Source organism: Tamandua tetradactyla, chromosome 13 (genome assembly GCF_023851605.1).
Source record: "Tamandua tetradactyla isolate mTamTet1 chromosome 13, mTamTet1.pri, whole genome shotgun sequence".
In the NCBI taxonomy this organism is placed as follows: domain Eukaryota; kingdom Metazoa; phylum Chordata; class Mammalia; order Pilosa; family Myrmecophagidae; genus Tamandua; species Tamandua tetradactyla.
In genome coordinates, this window is record NC_135339.1 from 63,760,461 (window position 1) to 63,779,490 (window position 19,030).

The 19,030-nt window shown below is 39.1% G+C and overlaps 1 protein-coding gene across 6 annotated transcripts in view; it reads right to left on the minus strand.

Annotated features, from left to right (window-relative positions):
* Nucleotides 1–19,030, minus strand: part of ARMH3 (armadillo like helical domain containing 3) — a 365,667-nt gene that overhangs the window by 237,889 nt on the left and 108,748 nt on the right. For all 6 annotated transcript variants that reach the window (XR_013161708.1, XM_077125817.1, XM_077125814.1 and 3 more), the window contains 3 exons: nucleotides 16,236–16,292; nucleotides 4,342–4,385; nucleotides 1,471–1,531 (listed from right to left, as the gene is read on the minus strand). Coding sequence is in view for 5 of the 6 variants with exons in the window: in XM_077125817.1 (XP_076981932.1) it covers nucleotides 1,471–1,531; nucleotides 4,342–4,385; nucleotides 16,236–16,292 (162 nt within the window). In the remaining variant the exon portion in view is untranslated. The remainder of the gene's footprint in view (nucleotides 1–1,470; nucleotides 1,532–4,341; nucleotides 4,386–16,235; nucleotides 16,293–19,030) is intronic.

Sequence of the window (19,030 nt, forward strand, 5' to 3'; positions counted from 1 at the left end):
AGGGGCTTAAAAAAATCCCACTACTTTCATACAGCTCTCCTTTCCAGTCTGTAGGTTTAGTTACCACTGACACTGAGTAATGTTAACTAGACATCCTCATCATTTCTGCAGCTTTCTGGAAGTTGCTTTTACTCATGAAGAATGTCAAAGAAAGCAGACTGACTTCATCTAACACAGAGCTATCCTCAGAGGGCTATTTAGATTTCAAACCTGAAATGTCTAGGCTAGATCCATTTCCATCTTTATCATATCAGAAAATCTTTAGTTTGTGGCCTAGTCAGAGCAGCCAAATAGGAAAATGGAGTAGGCTGCATCTAATATGTGTGATATCAGAGCCACCAAGAAAGTTGCCAACCCCTCTAAAAAGTACCTTTTCCACTTGCTTACTGATGCCCAACACTTTTGTAGCTGGAGATTCATCTTTTTGGTACAAAGATTTTTTTCCTTTTGGCTAAAAGGCAAAAATCCTTGGGAGCAATATAATTATATCTATTTCCTAATCAAACGCCAATACAGGGCGGGCCATGGTGGCTCAGCAGGCAAGAATGCTCGCCTGCCATGCCAGAGGAACTGGGTTCGATTCCTAGTGTCTGCCCATGAAAAAAAAAAAAAGAAAAAAAGAAACGCCAATATAGAACTCATACTGCTCCAGCCTCAGACTTTATTCATTTATGCTTCAGAGTTAAAGAGTTTATTAGATCATTTACTGAGAGTAGGCTCTAGAAGGGAGAAGTAGAGAATGTATAGTCATTGGAGGAAAAAAAAAACATCTCCCTCTTTCTTCCTTTTTTTGGTAGTGAGGATAGGGGCAGTTTCTGTGTCTTATAATGAACACAAAAATCATCCTTCCCTAGGACAAATTGATTGGATACTAACACCCAAGAAAACTGATTTTCTGAATCTGTCTGCATTTGAGCACTTTTATAAGGAAACATACATAGATTTACCCCCTAAAAGATTAGCCCCAGATTATTTCACCCAAAATGCCAGTGGTACTGAGACTGAGAAACTACTCTAGTTTTACAAATGGTATCAAAACTCTCCTAAACTTCTAACCTTTCAGGTCCAGATCCTATACCTTTAGAGCAATGTCTCACAGCCACTGCCACAATCCCTTGACTCCAGGACCAGCTACAAGAACTTAAGCAGCAACAGCAGACAGCAAAAAAGCACTCGTATCAAAACCTTCCAATTCTGTATTCCACAGGGCCAACAGTTTAGGAAGTCAAAGTCTGGCTTGATGTGTACCTTTTCTTTACCCTTACAAATTTAAATAATTTAAAAAATTCAGTCCCAGAGAAATCAAAGGTCTCTTTTTCCCTGTCTCATGTCGTTATATAAAAAGAGATACAGCTCGCACTAAAATGTGCTCTAAGCAGCCTCTCTCCCCTTGTCATGCCATCACCTCAAAAATTTACCCTTGCAGACGTCATGTATTTCTGAGCAGGAGAAAAAACATGTAGGACTTACCATGTTTGTCAAAGCAGAGAAAAAACCACTCTGGTGTTCTTCTTCCTTGTCTTTATATTGCCTGAACAAAAAGAACTAAATTCAACTTTAGTATTATTTATCAAGTATGTCTTTGTTCTTGGCTTTCCAGGTAATTAGGACAAGGTACTCTTTGAATTCACTGACTCCACAATACAGAAGCATTATAATAATCCAATCACTGCAGTTTCCCTTGTAAGCTAAGAGGCATCCATCTGCTTTTGAGGTTATGTATACTAAAATGCCTGGCCACTCTGAGAGAGACTCAGAAAGCAAACTGCAAAAGTGTGAAACTGCTCTAACATATGTTTGATCCAGTTATTTCCAAAATAGACTATTACTTGAAAAGTGTGACAGTGAAATTACTTTAAGGCTGTAACAGTGAAAATCTTGTTTGTTTTTGAAGAAGGAAGAAGAAAACCTGTGAGCTAAACTATTTGTGGAGATGGAACATATTTAAAGCTCCAACATTCAATTGTGTTTGAGAAAAATCTGGAGAGGAAAACGAGAGGTCCTGCCAGGCTTTTTATCAGGATTAGGGACACTTCTAGTATCCATCCACTGAATACCAGATCCTTCCCATCCACAGCAACAGGGAAGGCAAGCATCATTGAAGAAAACACGCAGAACAGACAGAGACTCTGGGGAGTTGCAGTCAATTTCTGATGAAAATGAAGCATCTGTTAAACTAGAGCTAACTTGGCATGTTTTCTCCTTGGTTTTTTTTTTTTTCTTAAGAGTACAAAAAATAGTATATCACAATGTTTTCTACATAGAAAGTGACAAGCTGTATGATACATTCCATTAAATTGAGGCACCTACTTATAGTTGGAAAATTAGCTAAAATGCTCTGCAAAAAAAAAAAAAAACCTTGCAAAAGAATGTGCCTAATTGCTAAAACAAAAGATGGACACTAACTCAGTGAAAGCTTTTCCCCTGTGTTAAACCCTTGTGGTTTAAGGTTACAACAACTGAGGAATGGAAGGGGGAGCTATGGCGTTTACATATACAACACACTATTGAGCAGCCGCATGAGAAAATGAAGTTGGGAGGCATGCAACTAGGTGAATGAACCTTAAGGACTGTATGCTGAATGAAATGTCAGATACAAAAAGACAAATATTATCATGCCTCACTCGTATTACAACTATAATATAAAAACTTGGTGAACTGAAGTCAAGAGCATGGGTTATTAGGTTGGGGGCTATTATTAAGGGTCCTAGATTGTAAGTTCTTACAGCAGTCACATATATTCAGAAGTTATAACTCTTATTTCTAAATGCTGAGATATTGAGCTGTTTGTATATAACCTGGTCATTCCCAGAAACTTCAGGTATTTATGTGATACCTAAGACTCAGAGTTGGAGCTCTGAAGCTAGGAAAGTCAGCAGTACCCTATACAGGATATGCTTATAAAAAGTTGAAAACAGGATAAGACTTTGACTAGAGATATGAAGGAAGCTGATCTGGATAGAACAAGGCAGATCAGAATATAGGGTAAAAGATATCATTCATAGTTTAGAGCTTCAACTTCCGTGTGAGACCAAAGGGAGAGATGTTTATTTGGTACAAAATTTATATTTTGGGTAGCATATTACCTAATTTAACTTGCATGGTCAGTTTAGCTTAACACCATGGGTGCATGGAATCTTGAATAGTGCGTAAGATTTTGTTGATTTGTCCAGGTTACTGTGATGTCCCAGTAGATCCTAGAGTAATTTGGGTAGTAAATAAGGAAGTATTTGCAAAAGTCTCCTTTGGGGACTGGGGAAAAAGGAGGAAACATTTAACTTGTCCATTTGGAGACTTTCTGATATTCTCACAAGCAGTGGGGAGAACAAGATCAATGGGCCAAGCCCTCAATTTTGGAGTCCACCCCTATGAAATGTATTGCTGGGGAGGATAGACTAAGCCTATTTAAAATTAGGCCTAAGAGTCACCCCCCAGAGAACCTCTTTTCTTGCTCATATGTAGCCTTTCTAAGCCAACTCGGCAGGTAAACTTACTGCCCTCCCCTCTATGTGGGACATGACTCCTAGAGGTATAAATCTCCCTGGCAACATGGGACAGAAATCCTGGGATGAGCCGGGACCCAGCATCATGGTATGGAGAAAGACTTCTTGACCAAAAGGGGAGAGAGAAATGAAACAAAATAAAATCCTAGTGGCTGAGAGACTTGAAACAGAGTCAAGAAGTTATCCTGGAGGTTATTCTTATGCATTATATAGATATCACTTTTAAGTTTATAGTATATTGGAGTAGCTGGAGGAACTTCCCAAAATAGATGAGCTGTGTTCCAGTAGCACTGATTTTTAAGACAATTGTATAAAGATAATAGCTTTTACAATGTGACCATATGATTGTGAAAACCTTGGGTCTGATGCTCCTTTTATCCAGGGTATGGACAGATGAGTAAAAAATGAGGATAAAAAATAAATAAATAATATGGGGATAAGGGGCAAATTAAATTGGGTGATGGAAATACTAGTGGTCAATGAGAGGGAGGGGTAGAGGGTATGTATGAGTTTTTTCATTTTATTTATTTTCCTAGAGTGATGCAAATGTTCTAAAAAATAATCATGGTGATGAATACACAATTATGTGATGATACTGTGAGCCATTGATTGTACACAATATATGGACTATTTGTGTGAAGATTTGTGAAAAAAATTTTTAAATAACCCTGCTAAAGTCATCAAACTAAGCTAGAGCAAATACATCTGCAACAGCTGTACCTCTGAATATTCTCAGAATAGATAAAGGAAGTTCACCCAAGAACTCTAACAAATCTGTTTCCTGTTCCACCAATTTATATGAAAAGTAGAACTTTTCTTTCTGGGAAGGTGAACTTACCTGTTATATTCAGACAAAGCTTGAGCAATTACAAGCCCCATCCCCTAGAAGAGAAAACACAGCACAGGTGAAGTAAATAAGCAGTCTTGGGGAGAAAAAGGGTACTAGACCAGAGAAATTACTACACTTTCACCGTCTGAACCCGAGAAGCTTTGCCGGAAAGCAGGTAGCAAGGACACAAATTCTAAGATGCAGGGAATGTCAAAGCATCAAAAGGAATTTCTTTGGAAAGATTATTCTGATTTAATTATCTTATTTAATGTTCCCAGATACCATTAAAATAGAGAAACAAGGGGTAAAACAGATGAGCCCAGATTCCTGACCATTTCACTGGGATCATTTTTACCCAAAAAGAAAAGCCCAAGTTAGAATCTTCAAACAAAAAGCTCTAATCTGTCTCAAAAAACAGCCACAATGCATTTCCTAATGTAACTTATGTGGACATCTTAATTGAACACCATAAGTATATGGAATCTTGAGTAGGGCATGAGATTTTGTAGGTTTGTCCAGAGTGATGCCCAGATAAATTCCAGAGTAATCTGAACAGTGAATAAAAAAGCATTTGCAGACTTCCGGAGAAGATGGCGGCTTAGTAAGACACGGGGGTCTTAGTTCCTCCCCCAGAACAGCTACTGGAAGTAGAAACGGTACAGAACACCTCCTGGAACCATGACAGAGACCAAGAAGACAGCATACCCCATTGTGGAACGGCTGACTGGCTGGGAGAACCCGCTGCGGTGAGATCACTGAGGGGCGTGTGCTTCCCCGGGCCGGGGCAGCAGGCGGTCGGAGTCCCTCCCTCCCTCCTTCCCGGGCCAGCTAGAAGAATTGGACAGGCGATCCCCTAAGCCGCGGCGGCTGGCGCCCCCCTTCCCCACGCGCGGCCTCCCGGACCAGCTGGTAGAATTAGATCGGGGACCCCCAAGCCGCAGAGAATGGCGACCGGGGTCCTTTACAAACACGTGGCTTTCTGGTCCGGCTGGCAATGGTGGATGGGCACTCCCCCAAGCCGCGGTGGCCGGCGCCCCACGCCGGCTGGGAAATTTGGACAGGCACTCCCCCAAGCCGCGGAGGCCGGTGCCCCCCCACCGAGTTTGGCGCCCCGGGCCGGCTGGGAAATTTGGACAGGCGCTCCCCCAAGCCGCGGAGGATGGCGATTTTCCACACGCGCGGATTCCCAGGCCGGCTGGGAGATTCGGATTGGCACTCCCCAAAGCCGGTTCAGCTGGCAACCCTCCCCTACAGCGAGAGTTTTCCGAAGTTAAAGGAGCCACAGCATCTTTTAATGGTGGGACCCACACACAGACGAGCACAACGAGCATCACCTACTGGGCAGGATAAGAAAAACAGAGGGCAGAGATTTCACAGAAAAATCTTTCAACCTGCTGGGTCCCACACCCAGGGAAATCTGATTAAATGCCCAGAAGCCAGCAGAAGATAACAGATCACGCTCGGAAAATCGAAGATATGGCCCAGTCAAAGGAACAAACCAATAGTTCAAATGAGATACAGGAGCTGAGACAACTAATGCTGAATATACGAACAGAAATGGAAAACCTCTTCAAAAACCAAATCAATAAATTGAAGGAGGACATGAAGAAGGCATGGGATGAACAAAAAGAAGAAATGGAAAGTCTGAAAAAAACAAATCACAGAACTTATGGGAATGGAAGATACAGTAGAAAAGATGAAAAAAACAATGGATATCTACAATGGTAGATTTAAAGAGACAGAAGCTAGAATTAGTGAACTGGAGGTTGGAACATCTGAAATCCAAAAAGAAACAGAAACTATAGGGAAAAGAATGGAAAAATTTGAGCAGGGGCTCAGGGAATTGAATGATAATATGAAGCGCACAAATATACGTGTTGTGGGTGTCCCGGAAGGAGAAGAAAAGGGAAAAGGAGGAGAAAAACTAATGGAAGAAATTATCACTGAAAATTTCCCAACTCTAATGAAAGACCTAAAATTACAGATCAAAGAAGTGCAGCGCACCCCAAAGAGAATAGATCCAAATAGGTGTTCTCCAAGACACTTAACTAGTCAGAATGTCAGAGGTCAAAGAGAAAGAGAGGATCTTGAAAGCAGCAAGAGAAAAAAAATCCATCACATACAAGGGAAACCCAATAAGACTATGTGTGTAGATTTCTCAGCAGAAACCATGGAAGCTAGAAGACAGTGGGATGATATATTTAAATTACTAAAAGAGAAAAACTGCCAACCAAGACTTCAATATCCAGCAAAACTGTCCTTCAAAAACGAAGGAGAAATTAAAACATTTTCAGGCAAAAAGTCACTGAGAGAATTTGTGACCAAGAGACCAGCTCTGCAAGAAATACTAAAGAGAGCACTAGAGGCAGATACGAAAAGACAGAAGAGAGAGGTATGGAGAAGAGTGTAGAAAGAAGGAAAATCAGATATGATATATATAATACAAAAGGCAAAATGGTAGAGGAAAATATTATCCAAACAGTAATAACTCTAAATGTTAACGGACTGAATTCCTCAATCAATGGCACAGACTGGCAGAATGGATTAAAAAAACGGATCCTTCTATATGTTGTCTACAGGAAACACATCTTAGACCCAAAGACAAACATAGGTTGAAAGTGAAAGGTTGGGAAAAGATATTTTATGCAAACAACAACCAGAAAAGAGCAGGAATAGCTATACTAATATCCAACAAATTAGACTTCAAATGTAAAACAGTTAAAATAGACAAAGAAGGACACTATTTACTAATAAAAGGAACAATTAAACAACAAGACATAACAATCATAAATATTTATGCACCGAACCAGAATGCCCCAAAATACGTGAGGAATACTCTGCAAACTCTGAAAAGGGAAATAGACACATATACCATAATAGTTGGAGACTTCCACTCACCACTCTCATCAATGGACAGAACATCTGGACAGAGGATCAATAAAGAAATAGAGAATTTGAATATTACTATAAATGAGCTAGACTTAACAGACATTTATAGGACATTACATCCCACAACAGCAGGATACACCTTTTTCTCAAGTGCTCATGGATCATTCTCAAAGATAGACCATATGCTGGGTCACAAAGCAAGTCTTAACAATTTAAAAAGATTGAAATGATACACAACACTTTCTCAGATCATAAAGGAATGAAGTTGGAAATCAATATTAGGGGGAGTGCCAGAAAATTCACAAATACGTGGTGGCTCAACAACACACTCTTAAACAACCAGTGGGTCAAGGAAGAAATTGCAAGAAAAATTAGTAAATATCTCGAGGCGAATGAAAATGAAAACACAACATATTCAAAACCTATGGGACGCAGCAAAGGCAGTGCTAAGAGGGAAATTTATTGCCCTAAATGCCTATATCAGAAAAAAAGAAAAGGCAAAAATTCAGGAATTAACTGTCCACTTGGAAGAACTGGAGAAAGAACAGCAAACTAACCCCAAAGCAAGGAAAAGGAAAGAAATAATGAAGAAAGAGCAGAAATAAATGAAATTGAGAACACGAAAACAATAGAGAAAATCAGTAAGACCAGAAGTTGGTTCTATGAGAAAATCAATAAGATTGATGGGCCCTTAGCAAGATTGACAAAAAGAAGAAGAGAGACGATGCAAATAAATAAGATCAGAAATGGAAGAGGAGACATAACCACTGACCTCACAGAAATAAAGGAGGTAATAACAGGACACTATGAACAACTTTACGCTAATAAATACACAATTTAGATGAAATGGACGGGATCCTGGAAAGACATGAACAACCAACTTTGACTCAAGAAGAAATAGATGACCTCAAAAAACCAATCACAAGTAAAGAAATTGAATCAGTCATTCAAAAGCTTCCTAAAAAGAAAAGTCCAGGACCAGACGGCTTCACATGTGAATTCTATCAAACATTCCAGAAAGAATTACTACCAACTCTCCTCAAACACTTCAAAAAAAATTGAAGTGGAGGGAAAGCTACCTAATTCATTCTATGAAGCCAACATCACCCTCATACCAAATCCAGACAAAGATATTACAAAAAAAGAAAACTACAGGCCAATCTCTCTAATGAATATAGATGCAAAAATCCTCAACAAAATTCTAGCAAATCGAATCCAACAACATATTAAAAGAATTATACATCATGACCAAGTAGGATTCATCCCAGGTATGCAAGGATGGTTCAACATAAGAAAATCAATTAATGCAATACACCATATCAACAAATCAAAGCAGAAAAATCACATGATCATCTCAATTGATGCAGAGAAGGCATTTGACAAGATTCAACATCCTTTCCTGTTGAAAACACTTCAAAAGATAGGAATACAAGGGAACTTCCTTAAAATGATAGAGGGAATATATGAAAAACCCACAGCTAATATCATCCTCAATGGGGAAAAATTGAAAACTTTCCCGCTAAGATCAGGAACAAGACAAGGATGTCCATTATCACCACTATTATTCAACATCGTGTTGGAGGTTCTAGACAGAGCAATTAGACAAAGAAATACAAGGCATCAAAATTGGAAAGGAAGAAGTAAAACTATCACTGTTTGCAGACAATATGATATTATACATCGAAAACCCAGAAAAATCCACAACAAAACTACTAGAGCTAATAAATGAGTACAGCAAAGTAGCAGGTTACACGATCAACATTCAAAAATCTGTAGCATTTCTATACACTAGCAATGAACAAGCTGAGGGGGAAATCAAGAAACGAACCCCATTTACAAATGCAACTAAAAGAATAAAATACCTAGGAATAAATCTAACTAAAGAGACAAAAAACCTATACAAAGAAAACTACAAAAAACTGTTAAAAGAAATCACAGAAGACGTAAATAGATGGAAGGGCATACCGTGTTCATGGATTGGCAGACTAAATATACTTAAGATGTCAGTTCTACCTAAATTGATTTACAGATTCAATGCAATACCAATCAAAATCCCAACAACTTACTTTTCAGAACTAGAAAAACCAATAAGCAAATTTATCTGGAAGGGCAGGGTGCCCCGACTTGCTAAAAGTATCTTGAGGAAAAAAAACGAAGCTGGAGGTCTCACGCTGCCGGACTTTAAGGCATATTATGAAGCCACAGTGGTCAAAACAGCATGGTATTGGCATAAAGATAGATATATCGACCAATGGAATCGAATAGAGTGCTCAGATATAGACCCTCTCATCTATGGACATTTGATCTTTGATAAGGCAGTCAAGCCAACTCGCCTGGAACAGAACAGTCTCTTCAATAAATGGTGCCTAGAGAACCGGATATCCATATGCAAAAGAATGAAAGAAGACCCATCTCTCACACCCTATACAAAAGTTAACTCAAAATGGATCAAAGATCTAAACATTAGGTCTAAGACCATAAAACAGTTAGGGGAAAATTTAGGGAGATATCTTATGAAACTTACAAGTGGAGGCGGTTTTATGGACCTTAAACCTAAAGCAAGAGCACTGAAGAAGGAAATAAATAAATGGGAGCTCCTCAAAATTAAACACTTTTGTGCATCAAAGAACTTCATCAAGAAAGTAGAAAGACAGCCTACACAATGGGAGACAATATTCGGAAACGACATATCAGATAAAGGTCTAGTATCCAGAATTTATAAAGAGATTGTTCAACTCAACAACAAAAAGACAGCCAACCCAATTACAAAATGGGAAAAAGACTTGAACAGATACCTACCAGAAGAGGAAATATAAATGGCCAAAAGGCACATGAAGAGATGCTCAATGTCCCTGGCCATTAGAGAAATGCAAATCAAAACCACAATGAGATATCATCTCACACCCACCAGAATGGCCACTATCAACAAAACAGAAAATGACAAGTGCTGGAGAGGATGCGGAGAAAGAGGCACACTTATCCACTGTTGGTGGGAATGTCAAATGGTGCAACCACTGTGGAAGGCAGTTTGGCGGTTCCTCAAAAAGCTGAATATAGAATTGCCATACGACCCAGCAATACCATTGCTAGGTATCTACTCAGAGGACTTAAGGTGCAAGACACAAACGGACATTTGCACACCAATGTTTATGGCAGCATTATTTACAATTGCAAAGAGATGGAAACAGCCAAAATGTCCATCAACAGACGAGTGGCTAAACAGACTGTGGTATATACATACGATGGAATATTATGCAGCTTTAAGACAGAATAAACTTATGAAGCATGTAATAACATGGATGGACCTAGAGAACATTATGCTGAGTGAGTCTAGCCAAAAACTAAAGGACAAATACTGTATGGTCCCACTGATGTGAACCGACATTCGAGAATAAACTTAGAATATGTCATTGGTAACAGAGACCAGCAGAAGTTAGAAACAGGGTAAGATAATGGGTAATTGGAGCTGAAGGGATACAGACTGTGCAACAGGACTAGATACAAAAACTCAAAAATGGACAGCACAATAATACCTAATTGTAATGTAATTATGTTAAAACACTGAATGAAGCTGCATCTGAGCTATAGTTTTGTTTGTGTCTTTTGTTTTTTTTTCTTTTTCCTTTTCTTTTTTTTATTATTATTATTTTTATTTTTTTCTCTATATTAACATTCTATATCTTTTTCTGTTGTTTTGCTAGTTCTTTTCCTAAATCGATGCAAATGTACTAAGAAATGATGATCATGCATCTATGTGATGATGTTAAGAATTACTGACTGCATATGTAGAATGGAATGTTTTCTAAATGTTGTGTTAATTTCTTTTTTTTCTTTAATTAATAAAAAAATTAAAATAAAATAAAATTTAAAAAAAAGCATTTGCAAAGTTCCCTTGGGGGAATGGTGAGAAAGGGGGAAAATTCAACTTCCCATTTGGAGAAGGCCTGATATTCTGGCAAGCAGTGAGGACAACAAAATCAATAGGTTGAATCCTCAATTTGGGGGGTTATTCCTATGAAACTTAACCCAGCAAAGGATAAATCCCAGAGTGATTTGAACAGTGAATAAAAAAGCATTTGCAAAGTCCCCTTGGGGGAATGGCAAGAAAGGGGAGAAATTCAACTTCCCCAAGTAGAGAATTCCAGATATTCTCACAAGCAGTGGGGACAACCAAAGCAACAGGCTGAGCCCTCAATCTTGGGGTCTGATCATATGAAACTTAACCCTGCAAAGGATACGCTAAGCCTACTTAAAATTAGACCTAACAGTCACCCCCCAGAGAACCTCTTTTGTTGCTCAGATGTGGCCCCTCTTTCTCTCTCAGCCAACATGACAAGCAACCTCACTGCCCTCTCCCTCTCTACATGGGACATGACTCCCAGGGGTGTGGACCTTCCTGGCAACGTGGGACAGAAATCCTAGAATGAGCTGGGAGTCAGCATCAAGGGATTGAGAAAACCTTCTCAACCAAAAGGGTGAAGAGTGAAATGATACAAAATAAAGTGTCAATGGCTAAGAGATTCCAAACAGAGCTGAGGTTATCCTGGAGGTTATTCTTAAGCATTATATAGAGATCACCTTTTCAGTTAAGGTGTAATGGAGAGGCTGGCAGGAACTGCCTGAAAATGTAAAGCTGTGTTCCAGTAGCCATGTTTCTTGCAGATGACTGTATAATGATATAGCTTTCGCAATGTGACTATGTGATTGCGAAAATTTGTGTGTGGTGCTTCTTTTATTTACCTTATCAACAGATGAGAGAAACATATGGATTAAAAATAAATAAATAATAGGGGGAACAAATGTTAAAATAATTTTAGTAGATTGAATGCTGGTGATCAGTGAGGGGGAGGGGGAGGGGATATGGTATGTACAATTTGCTTTTTTCTTTTTGTTTCTTTTTTTGGATTGATGCAAATGTTCTGAGAGGTGATCGTGGTGATGATATACAACTATGTGATGATATTGTGAGTTACTGTTTATATATCAAGAATGGAATGATCATATGGTAAGAATGTTCATGTTTGTATGCTGTTATATTTTTAAAATTTTTTTAATTAAAAAAAGCATTTCATGAGGTTATTTTTTAATATCACGAATGTTAGTAGCTCAAGCAAATATTAGGATTATGATAAAATATAATCTCCATTATTTTGATTTGAATTGTTTTCCAATTTTACAATAATTTTTTGACTCATAAAGAATATTATTAATAGTTTATTAGTTTTAATAATGTTAACAATATAATTAATAAAGTTTTTATATTAAAAAAAAAAACAGCCACAGTAAAAGTAGCAATGAGGGTGGTTCAGTGGCAGAATTCTTGCCTGCCATGCCAGAGACCCAGGTTCAATTCCCGGAGACTGCCCTTGCTGGGAAAAAAAAAAAAAGTAGCAATGAGACCCATGCTAAATGAAGGGCGTGTGTAGACAAACCTCTCTTTTTAGGGTCACAGGAAAATAGGAGTATAAAGGGAAGAAGAATCCAAGAAATGTTAAAGTGACTCATCAACACTTTGCTTTGTGCTTTTAAGCCTAACACAAAGATCAACTAAGGCCACAACGATGAATCATGTGTTAATTTTTTTTCATAAGGGAAAAGAGGAGACCAGGATGGAAAAGGAATAAAACCCATCATCTTTATGACATTTTCAGAGATCATACGTTATTTCCCAAACTTTCTGGAGTATATCAGCTATATATGATCCTCTAAGTTTCTGTTTCACCAAGTCAGGATAAAATACCATCTGGCTAGCTCTACAGGAAAGAATCTCCCATCATTTAGTCATCTCAGCCTCCCTATTTCTTAGAAATGTAACATTGACTCTGTAGGACAATCAACCCAGTATACTATAATATGAAATTTACCCAATCATTTTGTCACGATTAACGAGCAAAAGTCCCTTTAAACCTTCCCTCCATGACAATAAGACAGAAGACCATAAAATCATGTGTTAGTTTGAAAGCTACTGGAATGTAGTATACTAGAAATGGAATGGCTTTTATAAAGGGGCATTTCAATAAGTTACAAGTTTACAGTTCTAAAGAAGTAAAAGTATCCAAATTAAGGCACCATCAAGAGGTTACCTTCACTCAAGAAAGGCTGATGGGACAGGAACACCTCTGTCAGCTGGGTAGTCATAAGGCTGGCATCCACTGGTCCCTTCTTCCTGGACTTCGTTGCTTCCAGCCTGTGTTCCTGTAGGGGTTCATTACTTTATTTCTCCAGGGTAGGCTTTTATCTCTTGGCTTTCCTTGGCTCTCTTCAGGTCCTGGCTTGCTTAATGTCTCATGGCAACATCTGCTGGGCTCAAAGCATCTCCAAACATCTGTGTATCTGTTCTCTACGTGTCTGCATCTGTGGCAGCTCTGCTGCAAAGTTTCTGTCAGCTCTGAGGCCTCTGCTATTTCTGTAGGCTCTGTTGTTTCTGAGACTTCTTCAAAATATTTCCTCTTTTTAAAGGATTTCAGTAAGCTAATCAAGATCTACCTGGAATGGGCAGGGTCACACCTACACATAGATAATCTAATCAAAAGATTCCAGCCTCTTTATTAAATCAGGATTAAAAGAAATGGCTGCCTCCATAAAATGGAATTAGGATTAAAACATGGCTTTTTGGGAGTTCATAATATTTTCAAACTGGCATATTCTACCCTCTGGACCCCTCAAAAGACATGTTTATTCCATATTTAATATACATTGATTCCATTATAATATCGCAAAGCCTTAAAACATTTCAATAAATAATAATACAAAGTTAAAATTCTACAAAATCTTAAAGTAAGCTACAGGCATGGTATGCCCTAAAGCAAAAAATTCTCCTCTGGCTGTGGACCTGTAAAACTCAGAACAAATTGTCTACTGCCAATATACAAAGCAGGGACAATCATAGGATACATGTTTCCCTTACTATAGGGAGAAACTGGAAGACGGGGCTCACAGAACCCAATCAGTTTCTGAAACCTGCAGGGCAAACTCCATTGGATTTCAAAGCCTGAGGGTCATTTATCCTTGGGGGTTTTAGGAAGCGGCAGCCCCATCCTTTCCAAGGACCTATGCAGTGGCTTTGCTTTCTCCAAATTTTGGCATGGGGTTTGCAACCTTGGCAGACATTGAGGAGACCATCTTTTTCTCAGTTCCACCCTCTCCAAACATTGGGGCCATACCTGAGCTCTCTGCCAACTCCGGGGCACACACTCAACCCCTCAAAAACAATGAGGTGGTAACCAGGCAACACTCAACCCTGGTTTATATGCGCTCCACCCTTTCTGAGGCCTGAAGTGGCACAGCTATTCCTAGCAATGAAGCAGAAGGCCCACCCTCTACTTCCGGGGCAAATACACCCTCTCTACATGTATGGGTTGGTCTGCCCTCCTGGTCCAAGGTTTCCTGGCTCCAGACCTTAACTGCCATGGTTCTGCCTCTGAAGACATTTTCCTTCACTTTGTCCCTTTTCTGTTCCTTTTATCAGATTGGCATTGATTCTGTTTATACAGATCCCATAGAAAACTCTGTTGGTTTTCTATGCAATATGCTGGGATCATGCTCTTCAGACAAAAGGACTTCTCATAAATCCTTTCTGGATTTCTCCATCTCCAATCCTTGCTTGTCCTGTAATGGCTGACTACTTCCGTGCTTGGATAAATCCACACATCGGGCCCCTACTCACCAGGTTCTCATTTTCTGGAAGCCCAGAAGTTTCCACAACACCAATTTCTGTTGTCTTTGTACTCACAAGTTCAGTTCTCAACCTAACTCTTTCCTCTCGCATTTTACTATAAGCTGCAAGGAAAAGCCACACTGCATTTTCCACATGTAGTTTGGGAATTTCTTCTGCTAAATATTCTGGGTCATTGCCTTTAAACTGTAAATTCCATCCAACAGCAGTACTCAATTTGGCCAAATTATCTGCTATTTTAAAACATGGGTCACCTTCCTTCCAGTTTGCAATGAAACATTCCTCTTTCCTGTCTGAAGTTTCATCAGCGGTATCTTTACACATTTCTACCAACAGTTTCTTCAAACCACTTAAGACCTTCTCTAGCAAGCTCCTCACAATTCTTCCAAAATCTTCCCCTATTTTCCAATTAAAAAGCTGTTTCAACATGGTCGATATTTGCAAACCACAGCAAAACCCATTTCTCTGGTACCAAAATCTGTGCTAGTTTACAAGCTGCCATAATGCGATATACCAAACTTGGAGCAGCTTCTAAAAAGTAGGAATTTAATAAGTTACAAGATTATAGTTCTAAGAAAGTGAAAGTGTCCAAATTAAGGCACCAACAAGAGGTTACCTTCACTCAAGAAAGGCTGATGGGACAGGAACACCTCTGTCAGCTGGGTAGTCACATGACTGGCATCCACTGGCATCCATCTTCTCTTGGGCACCATTGCTTCCAGCCTCTGTTTCTGTAAGTGTTCATTACTTTACTTCTCCAGGGCTGGCTTTCATCTCTTGGCTTTCCTTGGCTCTCTCCAGGTTCTGGCTTGCTTAACACTTCATGACACTGTCTGCTGGGCTCAAAGCATCTCCAAACATCCATGTCTCTGTTCTCCATATGTTCACATCTGTGGCAACTCTGCTGTGAAGTTTCTGTCAGCTTTGAGGTTTCTGTTGTTTCTGTAGGCTCTGTCATTTCTGAGGTTTCTCCAAAATGTTTTCTCTTTTAAGGGATTCCAGTAAACTAATCAAGATCTACCTGGAATGGATGGGGTCACATTTCCATCTAATCAAAAGTTAACATCCACAGTTGGGTGCGTCACATCTCCGTGGAGATAAAAAGAAACAGCTGCCTTTATAAAATGAAATTATGATTAAAACATGGCTTTTCTGGGGTACATAATATTTTTAAATGGGCACAGACCATTAACACTGACAGCTCTAAAAAAAAGAAACATACTAATTCCTTCTGTATAGGCAGATGAAATCAACACAATAGCTTTCTGCTCTCTGTTCTAAATATTTACTGCATACAGAACCAATAAGTAAGATAATACACAAGGAACCAGATACTCACATTGAGTGTGGCTTCATCATCCACAATGGACAGCTTCACAATATAAGGATTCACAGACTGTTAAACAAGATTAGAGACTCAAGGTGAGTATGACCTAGTTAAGAAAGTCCGTTAGCCATAAAGTGTTAACAACAAAAAATACTTCTATAAAAGGCTTCTCTCTACAATGACACTCTTGATGCCCAGGCCTAACCAATCTTGCCAGCAGACTCTCCTTACTTCCAGTAAATCCTCAGTGTGTATGGCCAATCAGCAAGAACACACACACATGCATGCACGCACACGCGCACACACACACACACAAACACACACACACTCAAACACACACACACTCCGGTTCTTTTCTATTTGCATTTTTCCCTAGGCTGAATCAGCTCAGGTCTATGTCTGTCCCTTCCCCCATCTCCCCTCCTTTTTGTTTCTAAGTGAACACAACAGAAAACTCACTTTGTCCTATCCTGCCGTTAGTTCCCTGAACCTATGGCGATAGCTGTCTTTTGGGGGACATAAAGGCTCCTTCGTCATAAGGCACATATTTATAAGTTGCTAACTTACATTCTCATCCCAAGGGCTTCCTAACCATTTCACAAACTATATTCAAAGACTGATTCACCCACCCATAAAACAAAGCCACCTTGGGGTGGAACTGGCAGCTGCTTAAAAGCCAAAGACACCATTTATGGATCCAAAACCGAAATAACACTGCAGGGGGAACTGAAAACAGGGGTGTAATTACCCAAGCTACAATCTGGTCAGGATACTGGGATTTAATGATTGTCCCAACACTTTCAGCACTAGATTTCTTGAGTTTTTTGAAACCCAATCCCAACTGGGCAGCATATGGAAGTGGACATATATTTAAATTCATTGATCAGTTGGGCCATCTCCTACAAGTGAGATGAGAACCAATGACGGGCTCACCTTGAAAACCTTCCACCTATGGGATGTAAGGAAAGGTCTCATATAGATTAGGTACCAATTCTAAGTCAAGGGAAGCAGGGAACAATAGTTCTCAGACTGGCAGTTTTTACAGCAGAAAGAAAACTCATTACTGAGAAACTTGGAAGCCCAAGTGAAACGCTAGTCCCCTGCATAGACCTTATTTAATCAAGTTTCTGATGGCATCTTTTGCATGTCATTTGGGAAAAGAGAAAGAGATAGCTTTGTATCTTAATGGAACAAATGTTTACAAGGTTTTCTACCATACAATTCAAAGACTGAGTGTGCCATGGATGCTATGACAAATATCACACAATGAGCTGATTTAAACAATGGGAATTTATTTTCTCATATTTTAGAAGCTGGAAGTCTAACATCCAGATATTGGTAGGGCTTACTTTCTCTCGGAGTCTGTAGGGTTCTGGCAATGCTGTCACATGGCAATATCTCACTCCTTGAGTCTGCTCCTCTGATACCCACTGACATCTCACTTCTTCTGACTATGTGCAAATTTCCTTTACCTTATAAGGAAGGACTCCAATCATATGGATTATGGCTCAACCTGATTCAATTTGGTCTCATCTAAATAGAGTCTTCCAAATCCATATTCACTAATGAGCCCACATCTAAACCAAAAACATTGCCAACGCTCCTACTTACAAACAGGCTCACGCCCACAGGGAAGGTGGATTGAGACCTGACCATGTCTTTTGTGGGAGACATAATTCAATTCCTAACATTTGCTATATTCCCAAGAGTAGACTGTTTTAGGTGATAAGGATCATCTGATTATCAAGACCAGCATATGCTTTAGCAGCAACTGAGGAAGATGTAAAGTAGCTTAAAGCAACGGGGGGTTGAATTTTAGCTTCTCAACTTAACTGTGACAAGTTAGACATATTAATTGACCAAAGCTACAATTTCTTCATCTATAAAAGGAGAATATTTTCTTCCCTGTGATTGCTGTGAGGCTTAAATGAAATAACACTTGTAAAGCCCTTAACATAGTATCTGTCATATGGTAAGGCTCAATTGGTAGGTATATTCTTTCCTGCTTCGACAATCATTATCACATTCAAAGGAAAGCTCTTTAGGAAAAAAAGAGAAAAAAGAAAAGGAACAACTTTCAAATGGACATAAATATAAACAATGGACAGAGATATTTCATACTCAGGACAGTAGCAGTTGGGGACTGAGTTACTTCATTTCAACATATTTGGCCAGCCTAGACGGCCAGGATCTTGATGCTGTGAAAATTTCTATTCCACTAGACACTGATTTTTCTTAACAACATTAGATAGCTTTTGTGCTAGTCCCTTTTTAAAACTGGAGGCAATCTACTTTGCATCCACAAGACAGAATTACAAACTTAGTGACTCTTTCCAGCATCACTCTAATTAATTAACAGGATCCTGTCTTTATGTGATCTAGGCTATATTTATTTTCACTGCTTTTCCCTAGACCTTTTTTTATTCCTCCTCTATCTCTTTAACAGATGACTAAAATGGAATGCATTATTTGAAGTGAGAAAGAACTATACATTTACTACAGACACCTTTCCCTTCACTTCTATTCCTTCTGTTCCTTAAGTTCAACACTTTGTCTTCTCAGTGTTTAGCTGCATTCCTAGCCTCTCAAATACCCTCGGTACCCTTCTGAATAGGTTACAACTTATCTCATTGATTATGGGTAGCTAGAATGCTGATCTCCCCTGCACATATCCTTTGATGCTCGTTTGTACAAAATGTTCCAGCTTTTGGTTTTGCTGGGTTCATTTAGAATTCATTATGTTCCTATCAAAAGCCTTCTTGCTCCATGGTCACGAGCCTTCCTTAATGGTTTCTAGTGAGTGACTT